At 33.6% G+C, this 27,803-nt stretch overlaps 3 protein-coding genes across 4 annotated transcripts; 1 reads left to right on the forward strand and 2 right to left on the reverse strand.

Annotated features, from left to right (window-relative positions):
- Window positions 1-1,947: 1,947 nt before the first annotated feature.
- Window positions 1,948-17,579, forward strand: LOC111791107 (AAR2 protein family). Of its 2 annotated transcripts, XM_087122351.1 has the most exons (13): window positions 1,948-2,211; window positions 3,396-3,478; window positions 7,807-7,864; window positions 8,373-8,432; window positions 8,717-8,846; window positions 10,155-10,378; window positions 10,498-10,590; window positions 10,661-10,732; window positions 11,664-11,696; window positions 14,619-14,750; window positions 15,210-15,266; window positions 17,138-17,233; window positions 17,312-17,579. In XM_087122351.1, the coding sequence occupies exons 1-13, from the start codon at window positions 2,116-2,118 to the stop codon at window positions 17,333-17,335; spliced, it is 1,158 nt and encodes a 385-aa protein (XP_086978477.1). In that variant the 5' UTR covers window positions 1,948-2,115; the 3' UTR covers window positions 17,336-17,579. The 2 variants fall into 2 exon arrangements, with proteins under 2 accessions (XP_086978477.1, XP_086978478.1); XM_087122352.1 differs by lacking the exons at window positions 3,396-3,478; window positions 7,807-7,864.
- Window positions 17,580-19,134: 1,555 nt separating this feature from the next.
- On the reverse strand, window positions 19,135-23,169 carry LOC111791808 (beta-glucosidase 44-like). Its single transcript, XM_023673290.2, has 11 exons — window positions 22,920-23,169; window positions 22,780-22,838; window positions 22,593-22,668; window positions 22,426-22,497; window positions 22,203-22,290; window positions 21,635-21,887; window positions 21,278-21,393; window positions 20,975-21,192; window positions 20,297-20,328; window positions 20,089-20,191; window positions 19,135-19,798 (listed from the first exon to the last, which is right to left on the reverse strand). The coding sequence occupies exons 1-11, from the start codon at window positions 23,167-23,169 to the stop codon at window positions 19,524-19,526; spliced, it is 1,542 nt and encodes a 513-aa protein (XP_023529058.2). The 3' UTR covers window positions 19,135-19,523.
- A 1,912-nt stretch (window positions 23,170-25,081) lies between these two features.
- LOC111791283 (glutamyl-tRNA (Gln) amidotransferase subunit C) lies at window positions 25,082-27,782 on the reverse strand. The gene is made up of 3 exons (XM_023672561.2): window positions 27,623-27,782; window positions 27,373-27,452; window positions 25,082-26,196 (listed from the first exon to the last, which is right to left on the reverse strand). The coding sequence occupies exons 1-3, from the start codon at window positions 27,688-27,690 to the stop codon at window positions 25,400-25,402; spliced, it is 945 nt and encodes a 314-aa protein (XP_023528329.2). The 5' UTR covers window positions 27,691-27,782; the 3' UTR covers window positions 25,082-25,399.
- Window positions 27,783-27,803: the final 21 nt, after the last annotated feature.

Consider the following 27,803-nt stretch of genomic DNA (forward strand, 5'->3'; position numbering starts at 1 on the left):
ATTCCTTTTTTATTTTTTTTATTTTGTCCAACTGCCTTCCAACTTGCAAAGACTAAATTATTTAACAATTAACATGAAAATGATTTTTGAAATTGTAATATTTTTTTTAAGACGATGATTTGACCGTTTTTTGAATAAATTACAGTAACTATAATAAAATAATAAAATTTGTAGCTTTTTAATAATTCATATTACTACAAGTGCAAATTAAATAAATTAAATTAAAATACGCAATCAGTAATTATAATATTTAGTATATAACATGGGAAAATAAAATATAAAGTATAATATTATTAGTGTTGATAAAGGGGAATTAAAGTTCATAGTCAGCTTTTGGAAGATACTGGAAAAAATAAAAATAAATAAATGTTTTTTTTTTAATAATTAGCAAATAGAAGGATTTTAGTTTAAGAGATGGAAAGTTAGTTATTTTTTTAATTTATTTTCCATATATATTAGCGATATAAAAGCACCACAATTTATTAAAACATTCATAATATTTATATATATATATATATATATATATATATATATATATATATATATATATATATATAAACTTCCATTGATAATTAATTTATAAATTGAAAAGAAATAACAAAAAAAAAATATTTCTTTACTTTATGTGCCACCTTTACTTTTTTTTTTTTTTTTTTAATTTATTCCAGCTTTGTGCTCTAGTGAACATAAAAATAAATAATAAAGAATAAAATTGGTGGAGTATTTGTGAAAATCTGAAAAAGACAATGGAGGATATATTATATTCTATGTTCATTCTTATTTTATTTTTTTTAAATCAGAAAATGGAAAGAAAAGTAATGTTTTGAACCAATACCTAAAAATTTCATAAGAGCTTTTATGTTCAAAGTGGATAATATCATACCATTGTGGAGAGTCGTATTCATCTAAAGAGTTTTACATTTCTCGAAGCAATTAGAGTAGAAAATAGAGCTTCGACTCCAAAATTGGCCACCGTAAAGATATTTATCGCTGATTCATTCATGATGTCTCTCTAAATATAAACACAACACATTCGTCAACTCAATTATGTCTAATTTAAATCAAACGAAGTTGAAGAAGTTGAAAGTAGGGTTTTGACTCGTGAATTGGATTCCATGGATGAATTTACAGGTTTCAATTCAAAAATAGGTCATCGAATCCTAAATTGATCCAATTAAAGGATTACCATTTATTCGTCTATGATGCGGCCAAATCTTACGTAAAAGGAGGGAACATTCTCAATACTGTGTGATTTTCATGAACATATATATGCACGAGATCTCATGTACAAAACACTAGTTACTGTTTAGTAACATGACGTAACATATAACATTTGTATTCATAAACATCACATTTTACCATACATGATCCATGTACTTTCATTCTCGCCGCTTAACATACACTAAAAAAAAAACATGATTTAATTATTTTAAATAGAAAATAATTGCAATTAATATAATCTTAAACAAATAATTTTTGGATGGAGAAGTTGATTTGGGTGTTTATAAATGATAAGGCTTAGTTAAAAAACATAAAGCTTGATTTTGATGAGATTTTTTTTATTATAAATATTAAATTGTTAGAAAATTAAAATATTTCCTCAAGATTATTAAATAATAATAAAAAAAAAAGATTGCATGCATTACACACAGCAAAACACATTTTTCTTAAAATTTAAACACATACATTATATATATTTTTATTAAGACAATTTACTTTTCCTGTAAAAAAAAAAAAAGGAGAATTTTTAATTAAAAAAAAAACTCAATATAAGAGAAATTAAGAAACAAAAACATTAAACCAACTTAAAAAAAGACCGTTAGCAAATAAATATTGCCAGAAGAAAAGAAAAGAAAAAAAAATAAATAAAAGAAGAAAGAAAAGCGACCGTTAGCAAATTTTTATATTTTATTTATTTATTTGTCAAATGAGAGATTATAAATAGTTTCGAGAGTCTTCTGGACTTCAAATTAAGGAAGAACCCTGAATGTCTTCTATTCCTCCTCCAGGTGAGAGCGCTTAAGCGAAGAAATCAGTGTTCCGCGATAAATTTCAGTCGAAACTAGAGGAATTTGAACTTCAATTTTCGTTTCTGCTGTGTTTTTTGAAGCTGAGATGGATCCTGAAACTGCCCTACAGCTTGTAAAGCACGGTGCGACGATTCTCCTCCTCGACGTTCCTCAGTACACGCTTATTGGAATTGATACTCAGGTCAGTCAGATAAAGGCATCTTCTGTTTTTTTGTTTGTTTTTCTTTCTCTGAAGAAGTTTCGAGGTACTGTTGGGGAAGGAACAGATGTTTAATCATTCTAGCTAAGGACAAACTGCTATTGCTGCTACTGGCTGAAATTTGTGACTGCAATGTTAGGTTCTGTGGAATTTGAACGAAAAATTGATTCTCTGTTACATGTTACTTCTCTATTTCCAGTAATTTTTATCTGAAATTGGTCAAAATCTGTACGCGCTTCTTGTTCGGTTGGCTGAAGAGCCACCTTATTTCATAGTTTTAGACGCTAATACGTCAATATTTTTTGGCGCGTATTGTTTTCAGTGTTTTGTTTTTGTGGTGGATAGTAGTCCTCCATACACGTTTTGCTGGCTGAAAAGTCATGTTACGGCCTGATTTCATAGTTTTAACTGCTAATACTTCAGAATTTTCGATTAAATATTGTTTCACGTTACTCTTACTCCTCCCCTTCCAATTAATGTGAGAAGAAAATGGCCAAAACCACCAAAAGTGTTTTGTTGGGCTAGTAGAAAAGCCAAATCATGAGTCGATTTCATAGCCATAGCAGCTAATTCTTGGAATTTTCGATTAAATCTTGTATTCAACGTTTAGGGCAATGTTTCTTCTCACCGTTTATGTTACTCCAGTATTCCTATCATTTTTAGTTGAAAACTTGCAAAAACCACTATACACTTTTTGACTTCTTTGCAAGGGCTCAATTCATGGTTTTTTTAGCGTCTGATAATTATGATATTACTTATTAATATTGTTTTCAATGTTTATTTTTGTTATGGGCGTGGTTCTCACGGCATATCATACTGCATTTCCTAGCATTGTTAGAATAAATTGGCTGAAACCACTGCATACTTGTTATTTGGCTGGCAGGAAAGCCACATTAGGAGCTGGTTTCATAGTTCTAGCCACCAATATTTATATTCTGACTAAAATTTGTTTCCATGTTTATTTTGGCTGCTTTATTCTCACCATGAGTGAAGTTTTTAGTCACCGCTTTTGAGCATTCAATGGTAGGCTCAATTCTATTATAAAATGAATCTCAATGAGATTTGAATAGCTTCACACTTAGTTTGAGTAATTTGCAGTAATTATTGCACTAAAGTAGCTTAATTTAATTTATTTAGAGTGACTAATTGTTGTTTGCCTTCTTAAGATGTTCTCTGTAGGGCCTTCTTTCAAAGGTATAAAGATGATTCCTCCAGGACCACATTTTCTTTATTACAGCTCATCGAGCAGGTGTGATATCATTAATCAGGTTATGTAGATATATCTATTTTATTGTTGCAGACTATGACTTACATGATGTGACGCATTTGATCAGTTCTTATAAAGATGTCATACCATGCATCATAGATTTTATTCTTACTGCTCGTGTCCTCCATGACCTGTGTAGCCTTGCCTTACATTCTGCATCACTTCGATAATTGTTTGTCTAATTCTAACTTTATATGACAACATCTTAGCAACCTAATGCTTTATACGTTGTTGTATCATTAATCAGTTCATAGATACAAAGTACAAACTATCAGATGCTATATTTCTCCTTCTTCTTCTTCTTTTATTCATTCATTTTTATCAAGAAAACCTACGCGCGTGCGATATTTCCTTCAACTGTCTATGTAAAGATGATGCACCACATTGATAATTGCTTGTCTAAGTCCATCTTTACCTTATGTTTATTTTGCAACATCATATGCTATGATGTTAATCGAGCTCTATAGATACTTATATGTAGTTAATTGTGAAGGGACACTAGTAGATACATTTCTAAAGATAGAAAAAGTAGTAATTTGTTTAACAAATTTAGTTACTACGGAGAAGGAGGAGGTGAAAGCAATTTCATCCACAGAAATCCCAACCAACTCCGGGAAGCAATGAAATCCCGTCCTATAAAATGATCTCCCTTTCCAATCATTCAAATCACTCCTCCTCTCAATCTCACTTCAATTTTTGTTGTCACCAACAACTGGTATCAATCTCACTTCAATTTTCATACTACGGTTTCTCTTGGCAACAATTCAACTATCCAAGTGATGGGGAAAGGAACCGTAGATATCAAGACTAGAAATGGCTTTGTAGAGTTTATTTCTAATGTATTCTACATTCTTGATCTAAAGGCCAACTTACTTAGTATCGGTCAGTTACAAGAAAAAGGGCATAAATCTCACCTTCATCATTTTGGAATGTGATCACATACCCTTTTTCTTGTAACTGACCGATACTAAGTAAGTTGGCCTTCAGATCAGGAATGTAGAATACATTAGAAATACACTCTACAAAGCCATTTCTAGTCTTGATATATCTACGGTTCCTTTCCCCATCACTTGGATTGTTGAATTTGTTGCCAAGAGAAACGAAAATTTTCATCCAGAGTCTGGAAGAATTCCTTACAACCTGTCATATGGTTGCTACATCCAGAGTCTACAACCCATACACCTTGATCTGCAACCTTCATAGCATGGAATGACATTAACAATGTTTCTTCTTCTCTTCTCTCCACAAAATTGGATTGTTCTCTTTTCTCCTTTTGGAGCCTGGTATTGCATTCATTTTTGTAATGTCCAAGGCGTCCACATCTGTAGCATTCCACCTTAACTTGTCAAAGTGTCTCTTGCCTTTGTTGTCATAATCGTTTCTGACTAGATCTGCTGACCTGCCAACATCTCCACTTCTTTCTCGACTGCCTCTCCCACGACCTCTGCCTCTTCTTTGCCCTCTACCTCTAGGGCTTGAAGTTTCACCTGGTGTGGATATCTTTAAGGCTGTCATCTCCTCTATTGCACTTGTACGATTGAGTCTCTGTTCATGTACTAACAGGGAGTTTTGGAGTTGGTCTATTTGCATCTCTTTGATAGAACATACAATGTAATCGAACTTTGGAGTTAGTGACCACAACATCCGTGATTGAATCACCATGCATCCTCATTTTACTTGCAAGACTCATAACCTTGCCAATATAATCATTCACCGTTTCTCCCTTTTGCATTTGGAGAATTTCAAAGTCTCTTCTAACTGCTTGAAGTTGAGCACGCTTTACTCTCGTTGAACCTTGATACTTCCTCCTCCTCATAGAATCCCAAATTTCCTTGGATGTCTTCTTCTGAAGCATTGTTTCCAAGATAGTCCTATCAATGGACTTAAATAAATAGTTCTTGACCTTCAGGTCCTTCAACTTCGATGCTGCTAACAGTTGCTGTTGACCAGCTGAGAGTACCTCGCCTTCATTTGGCTCTTCATAACCCGTCTCCACCATATCAAAAAACTCCTTTGATCTGAGAAAATTTTCCATCAACATCGCCCAATGATCATAGTGACCATCGAACCTCGGGATGACGGGCTGAACGTAGCTCTCAACTTGTTTTTCTGCTGCCATTCTTGCTGCTGCAAGATCGCTCTGATACCAGTTGTTGGTGACAACAAAAATTGAAGTGAGATTGAGAGGAGGAGGGATTTGAATGATTGGAAAGGGAGGTCATTTTATAGGACGAGATTTCATTGCTTCCCGGAGTTGGTTGGGATTTCTGTGGATGAAATTGCTTTCACCTCTTCCTTCTCCGTAGTAACTAAATTTGTTAAACAAATTACTACTTTTTCTATCTTTAGAAATGTATCTACTAGTGTCCCTTCAACCGATATATCTAGTTAATTGGTTCATAATAACTTTACACGACTCATCTATTTAATTGTAAAAAGGAGATGACATATGACATCAATTATTGACCCTTGTGTTTATGTATTGTAGTCAACTCTTCATTTATTAATCCATTATGTTTAATGAAAAGGAAAGGACTAAAAGCATGTGAGAGATCAAAAAATTTATAGAAAGGCCATCCAATTGGTCCAACATGAAAGAAACAATCCTATTTTGCTCCGATGAAAGATTTTTGGAAAAAGAAATACTCTTTTAGTCCCTTTGAATTTTAAAATATTACACTTTACTCCTGAGATTTGAGTTTATTTTCCATTTGGGTGATAGGCTTCAAAGTGTTGCATTTTACCCTTTTATTTTGAGTTTAGTTTCTGTTTGGTTCCTACATTTCAAATTGTTGCAGCACCATCCCATTTCTTTACATTTTAAAAAATCCATTGATTGAAATTATCAGAATAAGGGAGCTCAAATTCAAAAAATTCATAACAATTCTAATTGAAAAAAGAAAAGAAAAGAAAGAATGCCATTTCCAAGCTCATATTTTCACATACAGTCAAAGGATGGTTAAGGGAAAAAATGAAAACTAATTGGGTGGGTTCCAATTATTTCTTGGCCCTTTTCAAGATCCTGGTGAACTGGAAGTTCTTCTCGGAAGGCAATAGACTTACCCTTATCCAGTCTGTCTTGAGTTGGATTCCAACCTATTTCTTAGCCCTTTTTAGGATCCAATGTCGGTGAGTAAAACTTTCAAGTAGGGTAGGAGGTATTTCCTCTGGAAAGAGGGTTGAAGACGGGAAAAGATGCACACTTAATAAAGAGGGGGATGGTTGCAAAGCATGTGGACTTTGGGGTTCTAGGATTGGAAATGTGAGAGCCCGCAACAAGTCTCTTTTCACTCGGTTGTGGCAGTTTCATCAGAAGTCCAATTCCTTTTGGCATAAGGTTAAACTGAGCAAATTCGGCACGGCCCTTTCTGAGTGGACCTTGAATGAAGTCAGAGTACAGTTATTCTATTAAAAAAAGAAAAGAAAAAAAGAAGGCATAAGAAAAAGTGACAATACCTATAATTGAATACAGGATCAAATTGTATTACAAAGAGTCAAATGCCCCTTGCTATACTGAAGCACCTCCAACAGTCTGAGTTTCTTAGGAATCTTGTCAATCACAAACTACCAAAAAGAATTTTGTTTTGGTTACCAAGTGGACACTCAAGGTAAAGGAATGGCGAAGATTCAACTTTGCTAGTCAAGGAGGCATGTTTTGGAAGAATCTTAGAGGGAGGAGATCTTCCTTATTACGTGATTTCATCTAGCCCAAGTAACAAATTTTGTTTAGTAAATTTAGAGACATAAAAGTACCCTGAGAGATTTGACATAACCAAAAATAGATGGTGGCACATATATTCAAAGATTAGACAAATAGGAGCTCAGATTGATTTGAATGCATTGGTGAAGAGAAGTTAGGATTGTCCACAATCAACTAATAGAAGGAACAATTATTAATTTCAAATGTGTGATAGATAGACTATTATGGAGAGTTTGGAGAAACAATTGCCTTCAATTATACATGAATTTGGGAAGAGAAGGAAGGGGAGAACTTAATTTGAAATGCAAGAAAGCTAGGAATAAGATTTATGAGAATATATAACAACTAGGATCCCATGTATCAAAATCTTCCATCATTTGAGAAAGGCTTAATTTGAAATGCACGAAAGAACGAAACAAGGTTTGTGAGAATAGGTTGATTTAAGGTCCATGCATTAAATCCTCTATCAATTAAAAGTTTCAGTTTTCCTGTTCAAAAAACAAAGAAGTTATCCATAACTTTTTTATGAGAACTATTATATCTATATCCTTTGTTCTAAAGATAATTTTTCTGACTGTGTCTAAATTTATTCTATAATTTTCATGTGTAGAGAAGGCAGAGAGTTTTCACCAATTACTGGCTTTTTTGTAGATGCTGGTTCCTCTGAGGTTTGACTTCTCATATACTTCAATTACTGGCAGAGAGTTTTCACCAATTACTGGCTTTTTGTAAATGATGTTCACATGTAAATGATGTTCAAGTCCTATTAACATTTGAGTGGATTGCTTGCTTCTACCCCGCTGGGTATCGTTCTGGTTGATCAAATTATAAAAAAGATAAAAGAATAGCAAAAGGAAAGGAAAAAAGTGTACCAGTTTTATTTTATTTTTTAAATAATGAAAGCCAATGACTAGCGTGGAACAGGAACAATGTATTAGGCTTTAAATGGCTTCTCTCTTTTTTTTTCTTTTTTATAAATATTTTATTAGAAAACAGATATTGGATCCTATAAACCTAAAATTTTCCACCACACTTCCAGTTTCAGTCTTTATGATTTGTTTGCTTTTGAAACCCTGCATTGCTAAAATGTGTTGATGGTTCATTTACGAATTTTTAGTCTTGGAAATTTCCCATGCGTGCATTTGAGGTGGAACTTCCTATTTTTGGTTGAAATAGGTTATTGTTCGTAAGTGGGATCAGAGGGAGGAGCGACTTGTTAAAGTATCAGAAGAAGAGGTTTGCATTTTATTTATTTATTTATTTATTCAAGATTCATTAGTATTTAGTAGATAGAAGCTATAAAAATTCATTAAGGAATTGAGTCTTTTTGCAAGAGTTTATCTTAGAGTTTATGAAGTGATGTAGCAAGTTTGATTTGTTAAAAGTTAGAAACTTTAGGAGTTAGGCCCAGCAAGGTGTATGTTCACCAACAATGGCCTTCAATTTTTCTGCCTCAAAACAGACCGAACAAAGTCCTCTGATTGATATTTTATCTATTGATATTTTTATCCCTCGAATAGGAGCAGCGATTTGGGGAAGCAGTTAGACAATTAGAGTTCGACAGACAACTTGGTCCGTATAATTTGGGCCAATATGGAGAATGGAAGCGAATATCTAACCACATCAACTGTACCACAATTAAACGACTAGGCATGCACCCTTTTCTATTTCAGTGTCTCGTACGTGTACAGTTTACTTTTTGCTGCATTTTTGCATGTAAAGTTTCTTTTACTCTTTGTGGCCTTGGCTATGATTATTTGGCAAAGATTGGAGTAAAAAGTATTATTATTGATGATAAGTCTCATGAGAATTCTACATAGTTTGTTTTCATTGAGTTAGGCAATTTTATGCATGATTTTGGCCATGATAATTGTATCATAATTTACCACCTTATCAAAGTACTAGCTGTGCAAGAATTTGAAAAATTATCATAACCCTAAATATTCATTTCTATTTGTTTCTTTAGTTACTTCCTCTGTCTTTTCTCATTTCCCTTTTTATATTTTGCTAAGCCTTTCCCCTCGCGGTTCTACATATTGTTTTTTTTTTTTCTAACATCTTGATTGGTTTGTTTGTTTCATTGTGGGGTTCATAGCTCCAAAAAGCTGTAATGTTTCTGTTAAAGTTTGAGAAGGAAGACTGTAATTCATTAGAAAGTTCAACATTTCCTATTGCTGACCAGATTAGTATAGGTGTTGACATTCGTATGTTGAAACATTAGTTGTATTTTATTTTATTATTTATTTTTATCAAAAGTATTATAATGCTCAAGGAGGTAAGCCACATTCAAGCTACCATGTTCGTTTGCCATTTTGACAAATAGAAAATGAGAGACGGCTTAGCTTGGTAGAAAAAGAACTCCAAGGAAGAAAACACGAAGTATGGTTATAGGCTGAGTTTGGCCAATGGGCCAAACTTATGGGCTTATCGGTTGTCTCCTATAGGATCTCAACAAAGCTCTAAATTGGACTTAAATCTCGATTCTGCACCTGGTTTGTAGCCAATCGGGGTGTGATGATGTTACCCATACAGCAGGTCATATTCTTGTGGATTGGTGTTATCTCTTAGTTAGTGTTGTGACTCTTTTTGAGGGTTTCTCTCATGACATGTATTTTCTTTCATATTTTTTAATGAAATCTTGGTTTCTTATTAGAGAAAAAAGGTTTTTATGTGTCGTGAAGAGAAGAGATGGTTTGTTAATTATTTAGCTTTATTTCTTTCTTAATATCGTAACTTTTTGAAAAAGAAAAATACATACCCCCCCCCCCCCCCCCCCCAAAAAAAAAAAAAAAATGTATATATAGAGAGGGGGAGGTCTTTATTTTGTAGCTTTTGAAACTCACGTATTGTCTTGTCACGCTTAGTTACAGATGTAACCTGCATATGAAAAGTTCATTTTGTTTCTTGTTAAAAATAATAATTATATTCATATTTCCAGACAATTTATTTAATGTACAGAACCTATTGGAGGTGACATTAGCGTGGCTTGTGAACCTGGAATTTCTCAAAGCACTTCCAAGTCTGCAATTGAGAAAGTCCTGGATGATCAGTTGAAGGCTAGTAAGTTTGCAATGCATGTTGATTCATCTCAGAGGAGAAAATGTTATTACACAGAAATTCCCCATGTTATCAAACAGAGAGGAGTTCATGGGCAAGAACTTACTAATTTGAATCTTGATAAGGTAATTAGTACTGGTATGAATTCTTCAACATATGACCTTGCTGAAAAATCATTTTTGTTGCAACAGTTGTTTTTGGAAATTGTTTCTTAATTTGGTTATGATTGTTATGACTTTTGTAGACTTTACTACTCGAAAAGTTACTGAAAAAGGATTTTGGAGGTTCAGAGGACTTACTCCTTGGGGAGCTACAGTTTGCATTCGTTGTATTTTTGGTTAGTATTGCCGTGGACAAGAGTTTTCTCCTTTTGTTGGCAGATCTTTGTAACATCTAACGTTGTGCAGATGGGACAATCACTTGAAGGATTCCTACAGTGGAAATCATTAGTTAGCCTGTTTTTTGAGTGTACAGAAGCTGTAAGTATTCCATTCCAATGATGGCGTGTAACTTTTGGATAACTTAATTTTTTTTCTGATTGAACTTTTGTATAAGAGTTCCACCTTTTCTTAGACTATTTTGTTCAAGAGTTCCACCTTTTCTTAGACTATTTTTTATTTGTTTGTAATGTAAGCTTGTTTCATTGATTGTAATTAGTATTTAGTGTACATGATTACAACTAAGTAACATATTTACAACCAAGCATTCTACTACCATATGCATTTTTAAAAATGGTGAAAACAAATAATGCAATTCTATTTTCTACTAAATCCTCTGTTTTCTTTATAAGAGACAAATAATGCAATTCTATTGATGATTGGAATTTACAAAAGGAATGTAATATCCATGATGTTTATAAAAAACGTTTCTAATCTACAACGTAGGAGGTATACTATAGGAAGCAAAAATATTCCTCTTAGCTTTGGGTTGGGAATGTGAATTCCCTTTCCATATTTCCTCTTTTACTAGTTCTTTTCTAGATGGAGTTACTTTTTAGGCATGAGGATGTCTTGATTTTTTTACTGATATTTCTTCCATTTTATTGGCTAAATTTCTATTTCTGTTTTTTTTTAAATTTTTTTTTTATTTATAAAAAAGACCATATTGCAGACGATCCATGAATTCCTATTCATTTTCTCCCTTGACTTCGCTGAAAATCCTTTGCTTTATGTTCTATCCTTTTGTTCCTTGGGAGTTCAAAATTTTTGGGACATGGTTAGGCTACAATTTTTTTCCTGCCCAGATTATTTCTTTTTGTTGCGACATATTTCTCTGCATGCCAGATTGTACCCTTAGTTTGTGAGGTATCTGAACTTGGATGAAAAAGAATAGGGGCATAGTTTGCTTTTCTTGTTTTAGCTGAGTTGTATTTTGTCAATCCACATTTTAAGAATTCGCATTTTGTTGCAGCCTTTTTGCACAAGGAGTCAACTATTTACAAAGGTGTGTTTGGTGACTTTTAATTATTTTGAATGTTATTGTCTTTGTTCCCTTCTTGTGTATTGTTGTCATGTTGTGGTTCACGGTAGAGGTAGATGCACAACTTTTAGAAACTGTGGGATGTCACTCTTCAAATAAAGGAGCTATCTTGATTATCTAATGAGGCCTTATCCCAGCTTATAAAAAAAAATTATCTTCTTTTCTTGCGTTGACACATGGGAAAAACTGACACTTTTGAGTTCCATAATGGAGGACCAATCACTTGCGGTATTAATTGTTTTTTTATTTTTTATCATGCCAGGAAGGGTGCATGAGGAATTTTATGTACTTTTGGCTTTCTTTTGCTGAAAATTGTAAATTATCTTTCTAGATGCTTTAAGTTGGCATGCCTTACTAATCCTACACATTGAATGAGAACTCACCAGTTCTTTAACAAATATCAGAGCTAAAAATGCGCTCACCACTTTTGGTAGCCTTCATTATTTGTGTTAATTGTTCCTTTCAGATTGCTTTCTTATATCCTATTATTGGGTACTTCTATTAACAACCGTCTAATTTAGACTTCCAACAGTCTTCATGACCTAAATAGCATTGAACACACATGGAAGCTTTAAAAGAAAATTTGGAAGGCTTCTTTTCAAGATAATCTACTATGTATTGATGCCACTTTTGTGCATAATCCAGACAAGAATTCCAATCTTTCTTGGGGTTTTGGTCTTCCGAATGGCTCTGAATAATTTGGTTGGCATAGAAGGGGAGGGATTTTGGTCTATCCAGAAGCATCCTCCACCCTCAAGAATTTTCAGAATTACTATAAGAAACTAATTCCAGCATGTATAAAAGGGATCTAGCTCATTAGTCTCGACTTCTTATGAAGGTCTTGTAATTCAAGAACCATGGACACTGACACGACATAGACAAACACTTGTTAGTTTCTAAAGCAGTAGTATTGGATGTGGATACATTGAGATATAATTTTTAAAGAGAAAAAATACTCCTTTGGTCCATAAAATTTAAGGTTGGCATCTATTTGGTTTTTGATGTTTGAAAAGTTGTTCTAAATGATCTCTGAGCTTACTTGATTGACGAAATGCGGCCATTTTGTGGTGATTGGACTAGATTAGGGGGCAAAACATATTAATCTTGTATTTGGGAGATTAGACTATAAGGTAACAAAACGCGGTGACATCTTCTTCCCCATTTTCTTTCCTTTTCTTTCCTTTTACATCTTCTGGATGAAACTTACTACTATTGCGCCCCTTTCTTTCTTGCGATTATAGTCATTTCTCATTGACCCTCAACCTTGTCCTCCTTGCTTGGCCTTGTTGGTTGATGTGGCCTAGAAGTGCGATCTAGTGTTCCTGATCTAGTTTACAGCGCCAAAACTTTGTTCATGTCATCTAACGTTGCCTAGAAGTGCGAGCTAGATAGTTGTAGATCAGTTAATTCTCTGGCCCAACTAGCATTAATGTATAGTTCGACCTGTCTTTTACGATTTTTTTCAATAATAGTCCATGACTTAGTGTCTTTCAAATATCTCAAGACCTAGTTTACAGCCCCAAGATGACATTAATTTGGATTGTTCATATACTGGCTAACAATGCTATACAAAGTTTGCAATGTTTGGCCTGGTATGTGAAAGATAAATTAGCCTTTGATACACGCCCTTGTCAATTGGAATAACCTCTTCACTTTGATGCAGAGCTAAATTTAAATCCGTAGTTGTTTCTATAGATCTACACCCAAGACTTCTGGGATCCTTTAACAAATCTAGAATATAGTTTCAGAGAAATTACAATACCATTCTTGGATTGTGCCACTTCCGTAGCCAAAAAAATATATCAAACTTTCCTAGTCTTTGAATTCAAACTCAGTTGATAGCATCCTTTTAATGTTGAGAATCTCTTCTAGGTCATTCCGTGCAATGATAATATCATCCACGTATACAATCAAAATTGCAGTTTTGTCATTTGAGAATTTCACGAACAAGGTATGATCGACTTGACCTTGATAATAACCACTTTTAGTCTGTGTTTTAGTGAATCTATCAAACCATATAAAAACTCTCAACATGTACACCAAGTTTCCATTAGCCTTATCCTTCATTCCAAGAATAATTTGCATATAAACTTCTTCTTGAGGAGAGGAATCGTGAGGTTAAGCGGAGCTTTCAAACCTAATACTTTCTAACCCGTGTTTCTTCATTTGTGATTGCTGAAAACCAAGCTTGAAGTGGCTGCTTAAACCTTGTAGAAGACCACACACCAAAAACCTTAAAAGAAATCAGTGAACTGAGACCCACATACGAGAAAAAATTACCTATGAAAAATAACTAGAGCTTGACTGCACGACTCAAGCAAGGGAATTGATGGTCATCATCAACGAATGACCCAAACAACCATGAACAGCCACAGACACGAATGAAATAAGGGTTAGAACAGAATGCCATGAATCAATCCATAACATGAACAAAAACATTGTGCAAACATAACCACTGTATGACTAGGGTGGTGACAAAAGGACGAGAAGTAGAAAGAATGCAATGAATGAACAGATTTGGTGGAGGCAAGCAAATACAATTTTCTTGTCCATCCAAGTAAATTCATAGGTGTAATTAGGCTAGTAGTTTAAGAATATTGTTATATATGGATTAGAAATTGTTACGGAATCTCTCTTTTCATTAGTAATATTTTTGTTCTTTAGTTTTTAGGGTTGGTTGGCCTACATAGGCTGGGCTTGAATTTTAGTGTCAACCATGTCTAAGCATGTCCTGCTGTGTGCAAGTTGTGTATAACCCTTATTAATTTCTAATAAAGGGAACGGTATAGCATAAATGCTGGTGAAATCTTGCTTGCACTTTCTTCTGTTACGATTAACTTTGTTCTGTTCTGTTTATATGTCTGACATTTTCAAGAATTATTGCAGTTCATTAAGGTCATCTACCATCAATTGAAATTTGGATTAGAGAAAGATCATTCTAATGACACGGGTCGATCATCAACAATTTTAGATGAATCGTGGTTTTCTGCTGATAGTTTCTTATATCATCTATGTAAGGTAAGGTAGTATCATGATCATTTTAAAACCTCTTGCTTACCCAAAAGTTAAAAGTTTATAGACGGGATTTATAATTCCTTATGCATATTCTTAACATTCCTCCTCATTTGTGGGCTTGGAAATTAACACAAAGCTTAACAAGTGATCGCCAATGTTAATTGGTCAGAAAATTATTCAAACACGTAATCTCTTGTGCAAGCTAATTTATTCTATCTATTTAATATTATATCCATATTCTATCACCCCTATCATTCGTGTATTTTGAAATTATCCTTATGTTACACTCACTCCAGTTATCTATGGTGCGTGAGTATTCAATTATTTGAGATCCATATATGTTACATTTAATTCTCTGACTTGTTTATTGCAGGTTAATGCTGAATTAATTTTTTTTAATGGGTGATGTTATTGTGATTTACATTTTTGCCTATTACCTAAAATATGATCAATATCATGCAGGATTTCTTCTCATTGGTGCTAGAGGCTCCAGTTGTTGATGGGGATCTTCTGACATGGGTATGTGCATCGAGCATATTTCATATAATTTTTCCCTGGTTGATCTAACCCATTTCTAAGATGCAGGTTTGAAATTTAACAAAATCTCAAAAGATTTTATGGGCATACTCCAAACTTTTATACGGTGGTATTATATTGTGAGTTCAAGTGTTCAAGCCTACACGAATTTGGTATAGGCCCTCAGATTTATTCATGTTCTAGTACATTTAAAGCCTCCCAAGAAAATGAAAATTTCCATGTCCATCTTTAAGAATTTATAGGCAGTAAACTTTCTCCCCCACCACCTGTGTTTTCTCTTTGTGCATTGGCCTGCTATGTCTTCTCTCTATGAATGGAGGCAAGTTCATGGTTTCTTTTGGCTCTATGATTCCTCCAGGGAGTTGTAAATGGTTTTCTCAACCATATCCTCGTTTCTTGCCTGAGCACCAGTTTCTTATTTCTTTCTTGGCATCATCCAATTTAAGCGATGTTCTATCAAGTGCTTTAGATTCTTGAGGGCTCATTTTATAATGGAGAAGGTGAGGAAGTATTGTGCCTAGGAGGATGAAGTCAATCTGGTGCGGCATGTTCCTCAAAGGATCAAAGATGGATATTTCGTAAGTAAACATTCCACCTCGTTAGTATGAAATTGTTGGGTTGCAGGGACATGTCTCCTTTTACTACCAAACCCCATCTTCTCCTTGGGAGATGAACTGTTTTCACTCATAGTACCGTTCCCCCCTCCCCCCCCCCCCCCCCCCCCCCCCCCCCCCCCCCCAAAAAAAAAAAAAAGTAATCTGCGTTTTCCCCTGGATTCTTACTTCAGAGTCCTCATCTAATTTTCATCTGAGAACGGATTCAATATCGTTTCTTCCTTAGCCTTCAACCAATTCTTCTTATAGTCATCTTCTAGTACATCAGTTTTTCAGCTTTTGGTTCTGGATCTAAGGAGTTGTGTCAACCATAGATGCTTTTATACCTGGGTCAAGAAGGGTATTTTCTTTATTGAAGACATGGCCAACAAGCTGGTGATCCCCCCTTTTAATCTCATTTTCGTTGGTTCAAAAGTTCTTTGTGTGGATTTGCTTCATTATCCTGTGCAAATGAGTTTGGTCTATTCGATTATCAAAACGAAAATCTTATTTAAGTTGGTGTTAGAATGTGCTGCTTGGCCCTCTTCTAGAGGAAGGAAATTGCTCGAAGTTCGAATGTTTTCGTAGGAGTTTGTTCAAGGACACATGTTCATCTTCAGTCAGGAGTGTTAGGGGACACCATGTTCTTTTTCCTTCTAGCATAGACTATGAATATCTTTATTCGACTCTTGAAGAGTGCTGGTCAATGATACTAGAGTTTTGGATGAAAGGATCATACAGTACAATCTTTGACATTGTTAAAGGTTTCATCGATTTCTGGCAAAGAAGGTCCATCATTAGTTTTCCTTGGATTGCTGACATTTGCACCCTTTTATATTGATACGTAGTCAAGGAAGATACATTTGATAGTCATAACTTTACGGTTTTTTGGTTGATTATTTTGAACAAAGAATTTAGGGGAATAAGAGAAAAGATCATTGTATCTAGAAAGTGTTTTAGAAGTTTTTGTAAAGGAGTTAGTTGGAAAATTGAGGGTTTAAGAAGGCATCCTATTTATGAGGGAGGTGGCTGTTTCTTGAAAAGCTACTAATGTTCAAAAGTACAAGCTTCCCCACTGGGGATATAAAATGAAAGACAAAAAGCATAAAAAGCAGAATTAATTATCCCTTGAAATTATATTATTCTCTTTGAATTTCTATGCTGGAGTTTTTGTACCTCTATCTACTACTTTGTAACTCCCATGGTGCTTTAATAATCATGGAAAATGCTTAATTAACGCACTAAATTCCTCCGCCACAGACAAGGAAACTCAAGGAACTGCTAGAGAACAGCCTGGACTGGAAATTCCAAAACAACGCTACAAGTGATGGAATTTCTTTCGATGAAGATGATGAGGTCAGTCAATGTTTACCTTGCTATAATCTCTCTCTCTCTCTCTCTCTCTCTCACATATATGCCTATTTACTTTTGCAGTTTGCTCCTGTAGTTGTAGATTAGAGGCTGGATGATTCTAAGTCGTCATGAGGTCTCAAGTTATATATTTTAGTCTATAATGTTTTTTTTTTTTTTTTTTCCTTTTTTCCCCTTCAATTTAGCTTCTTATGCTTTATGATGAACGTTAAAATTTGTGGATATGGTGGGTTTGACACAAATCTAGAAGAGTAGTTGGCTTTTACAAATCTAAACATTAAGGGTTATAATATTTATCTAGCCTAGAACCTTGCCTCACTATTCTACTGAACTTCTAGAGATCCTTTTCTGTGATCTAGACCATACACACCAAAAGAAAGAAAGAAAGAAAGAAGAGGACATTCTCATCTGTTAGAGAGAACAGTTAAATTAACTCCTAGGTTGTTTAATCAAACCTGAAATTTTGTGTACATATAGATGATACCTCTAGAATTCTTTTGCCATTTCTTACAGCCTTTAGTTAGTGCTTACGAGGGAGCCTCGATATATTTGGTTATCCACTTTGTTCTGGATGAATTGGGTTCATGAAATTCTATTATATTTTGGATTCTAAATTTTAAATAAATGGTTTAGGCTCGAAGTGATAATTGTCTTTTTCGTTTTTAGTTTTGATTTTTGAAATTTATGCTTGTTTTCTCCCACAATTTTTTTTACCTTAGTTTTTTTTTTATTATTTTTTTTACATAGAAAAGTTTGAATTTTTAGCCTAATTCTAGAAAGAAAAAAAAAAAATAGTTAGTTTTTTAAAATATTGATAGGAAGTGAATAACAAAACATTTTATGAATTTAATTTTCAAAGATTAAATAGTTTAAATGTATCTTTCTGTTTGTATAGGATGTTTTCTAGTTAGAGCTTTCATTCATAATCATAGCTCCAAAGATATTTGAATTATTTCAAACTAGTTGCAATTAGTTGTTTTTCTTCCATTTGGATGAAAACTTAATTTGTTTTGATCAGGTTGATTGTGAGAAATTTAAAATTGTAAATTACTTAACATAATTAAATCTCTTTGTGATAATTTAAACAATAATGGAAGAACGAAGCTTGCTTCCCTTTAAACTGTGTGATGCCTAAACTATATAAATGGTAAAATAAAAAAGTTTATGTACAAATTTAATTTTAGAGCGTTTGTATGATCCAAACAATAAAGAGACTCTACCACCGGTCTGTTGCTTGTCAAACACACTCTAACATCTAAGTTAAATAAGGTTTGTATTATCATAGCTAGAATTATGATTTAGGTAGCATTCATTGTATCATTCATTGTATTTGAGCCTCTTTTTTATTGACATGGATTTGATCTAAGGTTTTCAGTTTACTCTACTAATGATGTTGTACTCAAGACCCTTAGGCTTCGAGTTAGAACCATTCGAGTCTTTTAGACCAATCGACTAGACCAAATAAGGGATTGACCATTTTGCTCGATAATTGAGCTTATAAACTTAGGTGCCCAACCCCAATTGGACCTTGGGTCATGAAAAGCCTAATGAGTTAGGGCCTATCTCGTGCTCCTTAGGGCTACGATGGCCTTCACTTGCATTAGTGTTCGTAGGTTTGACCACTTGTTCTCTTGCAACTCTCTCAAATTTCCGTCTAGATTAGGGAACATTTGACTTTTACATATCTCATCTGGCTTCATTCGACTCCAAAGGAGCTTGTCATTGGCAATATGATGACATTATCCCTTCCTATATTGTTTGCGTCTAAATCATTATATAGATGTTTTGGTGTTCTTTGCATCGATTATATAGATGTTTTGGTGTTCTTTGCATCGACTAGAACATGACAGGAAGTTTCTCCTACACCATATAAAAAATCCTCAAGATTTGCATTATTTGTGGGCAACATTTCTCCTTGTTGCATTCCATTTAAACTATGATATCTTTTATTTGATCTTCCACAACCTTTTCGGGTCAAGTTGTAGCAACATTATTATTCTCTTTTTCCGCTAAGATTAGTATATTACGAAAAAAGAGGAACCTAAGTCAAAACATTAACTAGACAAAATAACTTACGATTTGAACCAAGCAAACCACGAGAAAAGATTTTGAGGGGTGAAGATCTAAACGAATCCAGTATAGAAGAAGATGCTTTCGATTAGACAAAGTTATCAAATGATTCTTATTATTACATGAAATGCAGAAATGAATATAGCTGAATGGCCTGTGAATTGAACTTGAAAAAGAAAAAATGCCCAAAACCCCAATTCTAGTTTCATTTCTTCCTCTCAAGCATTTGTTTGAACCAATGAGCCGACATCTTAGGGTACCTCTTGAGGTCATTTTTGTAGTCAACATACACAATGCCAAATCTGGAAGTGTACCCTGATAGCCATTCAAAGTTATCTAGCAATGACCAAGCGAAGTAACCCGTTACATTGGCGCCTTTGTCGATGGCTCTTTTCATATTTTGCAAGTACGTCTTGAAGTACTCAATTCTCTCTAAATCGAAAAGTGCTTCGGGGAGTTGGATGTCGGGCGTATCCCTACCTGTCGATTTCAAAAAAATTGTCACAAAAAGTAAATCAAATGATTTCAATTATACTCTTGAACTTTATAAAGTTTCTCGGAAAATTTTCGCCATCAAATTTATGAATAGAAAAAGTTGTATGGCTTATGTGTTGTTTAAATGAACAGATCTAAAAAATACAATAAGTACATTTGGAGATGCAAAAGCTTACCAAAATTATTTTGAAACAAACTTTATGAAACTTTTAAACACTAGGAGTATAACCCAAACCGATGTATTTTTGATAATTGAATATGTACTCGATTCTTACCGTTCTCCGAAACAATAACATTAGGGTTTCCATAGTGCTCTTTGACATACATCAAGACTTTGTACATTCCCCATGGAACTTGGTAGAGCCAAAAAGTATGGGACTGAAAATTTGATCATATTAGTATAGCAAAACTTTAAGCACTTAATAAAAAAGGAGCAATTAAACAAAGCAAATTAATAACTATTCATTCAAAATAATGGGTTACCCGTGGACCAATTGGTACTCCATTCTTCTCATCTGTTTGTGTAAGCCAAAAGGTAGAGAGTGAAAGAAAATGAAGGAAATTAGTAGGGAAAGAACGCAAAATTTACTAATAAAGTAGAACGTTCCGAAATTTAAACCGACGCTTTTCTCTTAGGAGTATTCAAAAAAATCCAATGACCTAAAAAACTCAATCCAATCCAATTCAACCTAACCTAAATGGTACGGTTATTAACCTATTTAGTTGGGTCGAGTTCAAATAAACGAAAACTTTACCAACTGAGTTGGTTTATGCACTTCCAAATTATCTTTGATTTATTATTAATTTTAGAAAAATACATTTTTCTTTGTGATACTATATTAAAGGTAATTTTAAAAATATATATTGTGAAATTGAACAGTAACTTTAACTAAATATTTCAAAATAAATAAATAAATGTTTTACGAATTAACATTTTATTTTTATTAAAAAAAATTAAATAAACAACTCAAACAACCGAACTCAAAAACTTTATGGTCAGGTTGGATTGGGATTAAAACGGTGTTTGGGTTTCAAAAAAAAGTTACAATTCAAATAAAAAAAATGTTTCAACTCGACCCAAATGAACTCGAAAATGCTTGGAAGCGATGTTTTTTATGTTTCAAAAGTCTTAGTTTTTGAGAGAGAGAGAGAGGATATTACAAGCAAAGCCAGCATGCCAATCATTCTGATAGCCAGGGGCAGGAGGATGAGGCGAATCTGGGTTGAACATATAGAAGCTCGTGTAATGATTGATACCCAAAAAGTCTATGGATCCTTTCACCAAACCAACCTCTTCTTCGCTGAACTTTGGTAGCCTTTCTTTCACTATTGCTTGCATTGTTCTTGGATATTTCCCATATGTAATTGGATGCAAAAACCTAAACCCACATCCAAAAAAACAAAAACTTGTTAAAAAATCACCTTTCAAACTCATCCCCAAACCTTAATTTCCTCGAATAATACCAGCCAAGGTGGAAATCTCTTGCTCTTTGTGCTGCATAATTGTCCTTTTTTCCCCTCGTTAGAGGCTCGTAGTGCACAAAATCCAATAGAATCCCTATTCGGCCTCCTTGTGCTTTCTGAAAATGGCTCGAGTCGGAATGAGTATAAACGGATTAATATGTCCCAAATCTTATGAGTCATGAAACTTGTAATTTTATACTTGGTCAATTGATCTGTTAAGTCTAAAATTGAATTTTATGTGTAATAGAATCCTAAGGTTTCGTTTTCATATATCGTACGAGGAAATACGTTTGGAGACATAAGAACTTAAACGGCATAGAATCTAATAAAGTGATATTGAGTTAAAAAGTTGTTTACTTGGAAGTTGGTTCGATATGTATTCACAGCTGCAGCATGAGCGAGAATGATGTGGTGGGCTGCAATGTAAGGTTCAGTGCCGGAGTTTCCTTCGGTGCAATTTCCATACTCTTTAGAACACCTGCAAGGAGGGTTTATGCCATTGTCGAACCCTAATGCCGCTATCACTCTCGGTTCGTTGAATGTCATCCAATTCTTCACTCTATCTCCAAAGTGATCAAAGCAAAATTCGGCAAAATTTGCAAAATCCTTCCTACATTTCGTACAAAATGAGATTCATTTTAGATACCATTCGACTAAAAAAGAAAAAGACGTACACTTTCAATTTTCACACATTAAGACCTATTTTCATCTTATTTTAACTTTGAAAATGAAACTTTTCATCGCTCAAGAACATAATTGAAACATACATCAAAATTCAGGGTATTTTGGTGTAATTTAACCTTTTCGTTTAAAAAAAACTCGTTTTAAAATTCGATAGCATAATCGAAATAAACTTAAAAGTTCAGGGTATGTCGTATAATTTAATTAAATTATTATTTTTTGCAAATAATTTGATCAAACTTACACAATTTGCTTCCCCAATAAACCTCCATATCTCTCTTGAAGTGCCAATGGAAGATCATAGTGGTACAGATTTGCATATGGAGTAATACCTTGTACATTATGAAGATAATATAACCATAATCATAAAATAAATAATTTTAAAAAATGAAATTATAACAGTAATTATATAAGAAATTTTTTTTAAAAAAATCCCTATTATTCCAAATTTAAAATAAAATAATTACCTTGGTCAATCATATAATTAATCAATCTGTTGTAATAAGCAACACCTTTCCAATTTACTTCACCAGTTCCATCTATACAAAAATAAAAGAAAATATATATATAAAACTAAAAGTGAATTTAATAATAATAATAAAATTAAATCAATCAATAATTTTAGGGTAATTACTTGGGAATATCCTCGGCCACGAGATCGAAAACCGATATGCATCGAAGTTCATTCTTTTCATAATATCAACGTCTTCCTGAATAATATCAATAAAAAAAAATTGAAAATTGGAAAACATGTTCGTTTTAAAATATATTAGTAGATAGAAATAAAAGACGGTGATCTTAAATTTTCAAAGATTACGAACCTTATATTTGTGATATTGATCTACTGCAACGTCTCCCGTGGCATTGCCAGCAATATTTCCTATTTAAATTCAAAATTATAAAGAAATTGGGAGAAAATAACTTTAGAAAAAAACAAATAGATGAAAACATGTTACAAAACCTGGGATTTTAACGAAAGGATCCCAAATACTTTGTCCTCGACCCTCTTTGTTAGCCATTCCTTCTACTTGGTAAGCCGAAGTTGCTGTTCCAAACACAAATCCTTTTGCAAATGCATCTCTATTCAATCCTCCAGTATCGAACTTAATCTTCGAGAAATCGAAACCATAGGACAGATCGATTGAGTCGATCTGACTTAGGTTAAAAAACACAAAAACAAAGAAGAATATACAACGAAGTTTCGTATTCATGGTCGAGACAAAGCTAGCTTTGTTTTGATTTCAACTCGTTTGAGTTTATATAACATGATAACGACGTATTTATGATAATTTTTTTATATGATTTTGGAATCTTTAAGATTTTATAAATCTAGAATTTTTGTTTAATTAAAGTATTTTTGGGAAGAAATGAAGAGTTTAAAGAAAGGTGTTGAATTGAATGAATTAAAAAATGAAATTGAAGCTGTTTTTTTTTTTGTTTATTTTCTTCCATTTTTGTAGGAAGTTTTAATGTTTTATTCTATTAATGGTAATAAATTAATTTATAAGATAAAATTGTAATGAAAATATATTTGGATAGAATTTTTATCAACTCTTTGCTGAACATTAATGGTGGGAATAATCTTATCCGATAATTTGAGAATTTTTTATTTTTCGTGAATTTTTAAAATAAAAAAATTAAGAAATTAAATAATTATTAAATGAGACATATAAAAATATAAAAGTATTTTCCAAAAACACATGTTTTCTTGTATTCTCAATCAAAAGGTAGCTTTTGGGAAATAATAATAATAATAATATATATATATATATATATATATATATATATATATATATATATATATGTGTGTGTGTGTGTTTTCATTGCATATATTGAAAAATAAAATATTAAATTTAATATATCGTAACATCTAAGATAAATATGATTGAAACCTTGGGTTGATTTTACTCAATTTAGAAGTATATTTTAATGTTTTATGAAGTCTTCCTTATTCTCGTCTCCTATTTTTATGAAACAATTTTATTTATTTATTTAATTTTTTTTTTATGAATCAAGGTGGAGATTTTAAGGGAGTTCCCAAAAATCTTTCTCCATTCATTTTTGCGAAATTGAGATGGTGTCGGGATGGGAGATGAGGATGGAGAATGTCACTTCGTCCCCTGTCTCGTTTAGCTCATAAAAAAAAAAATTTCTCATCGCTTCCTCTACCCCATTTGAGGTGAGTTCCCTTCATACCTTAGTCACGCCGATTAAGTAGACATCTCTAATTAAAATTTTAAAAAAAAAATAGTAAAACAAGTATGATATATAACTCATTTTTTATAAAAAAAGAAAATATAAAACTCATTTAGATTTTTTATTAAATTCTTAGGATCTTGTAATATTATATCTTTCTAAAATAAGAAAACAAATCACGGACAATGCACTAAAAATATCAATAATTGAAGAAAAAAAAAAGCTAGGAAATTGGTTTGATAATGTGACATTTTATTTATTTAAATAAATCTTGGAGATCCACGTTTTTTATTTTTTATTTTTTTATTTTATTCTAAATTTTTAAAGAATGATCACTTTAATATATGTATATGGCGGATCATGAAGTTGCTCCCCTTGATTTGCGTTTGATAATGAAAATTTTTAAAATAATAATAATAATAGAACCAATTAAAAAAAAAAACTATTTGATAAATATATTAGAAAATGGTACTTTTTCATGCAATTTTTTTAACTACGTATTTTTTTTTATTTTTGTAAATAAGCATTTAAAATTTTAACCACATTAAAAAAAAAAAAAAACATGTTTTATTTTTTATTATCGTTTTCAAAATGTGTTTATAAATTTTACTTAACAAAAAAACGAGATAATGAGGTGTAAATAAACAACTTTGGTTCATATATTAACGATAAATGCATTTTTTAAATTCTTTTTTAAAATGCTGAAGTTATTAAAGCTATTTTTGAAAGAACACCCATTATGTATATGAAATGAACATAAAGATGAAACTATGTTGTTGTTAGGAATCACGAGTCTCCACAATGGTATGATATTGTCCACTTTGAGCATAAGCTCTCATGGCTTTGCTTTGAGCTTCCCCAAAATGCTGAAGTTATTAAAGCTATTTTTGAAAGAACACCCATTGGGTGTATATGAAATGAACATAAAGATGAAACTATGTTGTTGTTAGGAATCACGAGTCTCCACAATGGTATGATATTGTCCACTTTGAGCATAAGCTCTCATGGCTTTGCTTTGAGCTTCTCCAAAAGGCCTCATCCCAATGGAGATAGTATTCTTAACTAATAAACCCATAATCTTCCACGAAATTAACCAAAATGTGGGACTAAGTTGTTGTGTGCTTTAGTTATGAATGAATGCAACGCAAGCAGCCATCACAGACACATATGAACACTAAGCCTATAATCCATAAATAAGCAGATAACTTCTGAAGTCATAAAGGGTAGCAGCAAAACAAAGCTTACTCATCGCTTCTGTGCTTTCCTTCGTCTAGACTGAGCTTTCTGCCACTTCTTCTGGGAAACCATTTTGCTCTTTGGTTTCAGCTTCAGTTCTTGTGAGAATTTGAAATTTGGATCTCTCATGCGTGCTTGTATGTCCTTGAAAAATTGCATATTCAGTTTCTTCTCCCCTCCCTGCCTCAGCTCTGCATATTCAGGCCCTGACACTATGTTTTCGAATGCTCCTATTAAGATATCTACATCACTCATGACCTCCCACACATTCGTATATCGCCCATCCGGTCCTTTCTTCAGCTTCTTCAGTGCATTCTCCACTGCTACTTTCCTGGCTTGTTTTCCAGGGGATAACTCTTCTGGTTTCTGTTCAGATTTCAATAGCTCCGAAATCGTTCGGTATTTCGATGTTTCCTCGAATTCAAATAGTCTATCTATGTATTTGTCACTACTTTCATTCGGGTAGGCCTCTGTAGGAGTATCGTCGTCGTCGTCGTCTTCACTACCAGTCCACAAGGTCTTTTCTTCGTCGCTTCCTGACAAAACACTCCATAATTCATCACTATCATCAGCATCAATCAAGTCTGAGTGTTCTTTTGCCTGCTGCCTTACCTTTCTTATCTCGTCTTCGAGGCGATTTTTTTTCGCTTCTTTATCGTCTTTTTCATCGTCGCTGTCTGTCCATAGAGTAGATTCTTCTTCGTTCATCTGTTTTTCCCAGGCTTTCCTGAATTCCTTATCACCAGGCCGGACTTTTCCAAAAAGATCATAATGTTTGCGCTCATCACGTGAATATGATCTTGATGCTGCATAATATATGAAAATAACAGCAGCTCATAAGCAGAAGCGCAAGTCTTTAACTGCAGATTACAAAGGTTAATGTAAAATCATATAAGTTCAAACAATTTAATGCTTAAGAAACAGGCATAATCCTTCTCTGACAAATACTAAAACTTTACTCTCCTTTCCTCCATTACTGTTGTTTTTGCACATGACATCCAAACATGGTGATAATGTGAGATCCCACGTCAATTGGAGAGGAGAACACAGTATTCTTTATAAGGGTGAGGAAACCTCTCCCTAGCAGACGCGTTTTAAAAACCTTGAGGGAAAGCCCGAGAAAGAAAGTCCAAAGAGGACAATATCTGCTAGCGGTGGGTTTGGGCCGTTACAAATGGTATTAGAGCCAAACACTGGGCGATGTGTCAGCGAGGAGGCTAAACCCCGAAGGAGAGTAGATTGTGAGATCCTACATCGGTTGGGGAGGAGAACAAAGCATTTTTAAGGGTGAGGAAACCTCTCCCTAGTAGACACGTTTTAAAAACTTTGAGGGGAAGCCCGAAATGGCCCAAAGAGGACTTTTGCTTCAGGCTTTCCTGAATGTTTGCGCTCATCACGTGAATATGATCTTGTGTGAGTTTTACTGGGACTTTTGCTTCAGCAACATATTGATTGATGATGGAAGAGGTCTTGTTTCATATTGGGCTTGTCTTTTCTCAATAAAACCTTGATTTTTCATTACATATATATATTTTCTCGTCTCAAAATGCAAAATCATGGCCAGCCAGCATACAGAAAATAGACATTATGTAAACCATTCCACTTTACACACTCACTGAGAAAGTAAACACAAGCAACATTCATTGCGGAGCAAAAGATATAAAGTCCCAGACAAATAAAGAGAATCCATATCAACATGGATAACCAGACAAAATTCCAATGGCCAAGCCTAAACTACCGAAGCCAGAAATGAAAATTTTGCAAGTGCCCAACAGCAGCTTCATTCAGGACTTTTAACAAACAGGTGGTGCGCACAACAAATTAGTGTATGACCAAACATTGCCACCACAAGCGATCAACATATAATTTCCAAACTTCATAACAAACACCATCCCCATTCACCAATCAACCCCATAACCAAGCCAACAAGTACAGAAAAGTATAAAATCGAAGACGCAAATTTTAAGCCACCCAACACTTGCCTTGGAAATTTGGCCGAAACCCATAATCGACCCAAGTTTTTGAACTTCTTGCACCATAATCCGAGACAACAGCGAGCAATCTGAAGAAAAGACAATTGGTTAGATATACATATACATATATATTGTCTGTAAGAGTGTTGGATTCAATATCGAAACAGAAATCGAAATGCAAGTAGAAGGAACAAACATGAAATTGACTTAAATTGATTAAGAATCTGAGAGTAAAAGGTTAGGGGAGAAGAAGGCTGGCCTTGAAGAAGATGAATGCAGAACAGAGTGAAGAAGAACAAGGCGGGAACGGAGCCTACAAACGTTCATATCTCAAATGTGGAATTTTCTCAACGGCTTTGGGAACCATTCAACTCTTTTTCCATCTCATTCCGTTTCATACGGAGAAATGAGAAACTTATTTTTTCATTTTAATTGTTTTT

The sequence above is a fragment of the Cucurbita pepo genome, chromosome 3, assembly GCF_057944985.1.
Source record: "Cucurbita pepo subsp. pepo isolate OVF chromosome 3, ASM5794498v1, whole genome shotgun sequence".
Taxonomy (NCBI): Eukaryota; Viridiplantae; Streptophyta; class Magnoliopsida; order Cucurbitales; family Cucurbitaceae; genus Cucurbita; species Cucurbita pepo.

What these genes read in the sequence shown, in the direction of transcription:
- LOC111791107 (XM_087122351.1), top strand. Translation starts at nt 2,116, where the DNA reads ATGGATCCTGAAACTGCCCTACAGCTTGTAAAGCACGGTGCGACGATT. An exon ending in TATTACAGCTCATCGAGCAG is followed by an intron (nt 3,479 to 7,806) that starts GTGTGATATCAT and finishes TTTCATGTGTAG; the next exon opens with AGAAGGCAGAGAGTTTTCAC. An exon ending in CTAATTTGAATCTTGATAAG is followed by an intron (nt 10,379 to 10,497) that starts GTAATTAGTACT and finishes TGACTTTTGTAG; the next exon opens with ACTTTACTACTCGAAAAGTT.
- LOC111791808 (XM_023673290.2), bottom strand. Translation starts at nt 23,169, where the DNA reads ATGAATACGAAACTTCGTTGTATATTCTTCTTTGTTTTTGTGTTTTTT. An exon ending in TCCTTTCGTTAAAATCCCAG is followed by an intron (nt 22,839 to 22,919) that starts GTTTTGTAACAT and finishes GAATTTAAATAG; the next exon opens with GAAATATTGCTGGCAATGCC. An exon ending in GAGTACCAATTGGTCCACGG is followed by an intron (nt 20,192 to 20,296) that starts GTAACCCATTAT and finishes TCAAATTTTCAG; the next exon opens with TCCCATACTTTTTGGCTCTA.
- LOC111791283 (XM_023672561.2), bottom strand. Translation starts at nt 27,690, where the DNA reads ATGAACGTTTGTAGGCTCCGTTCCCGCCTTGTTCTTCTTCACTCTGTT. An exon ending in CTGCATTCATCTTCTTCAAG is followed by an intron (nt 27,453 to 27,622) that starts GCCAGCCTTCTT and finishes TCTTTTCTTCAG; the next exon opens with ATTGCTCGCTGTTGTCTCGG. An exon ending in GTTTCGGCCAAATTTCCAAG is followed by an intron (nt 26,197 to 27,372) that starts GCAAGTGTTGGG and finishes TATATTATGCAG; the next exon opens with CATCAAGATCATATTCACGT.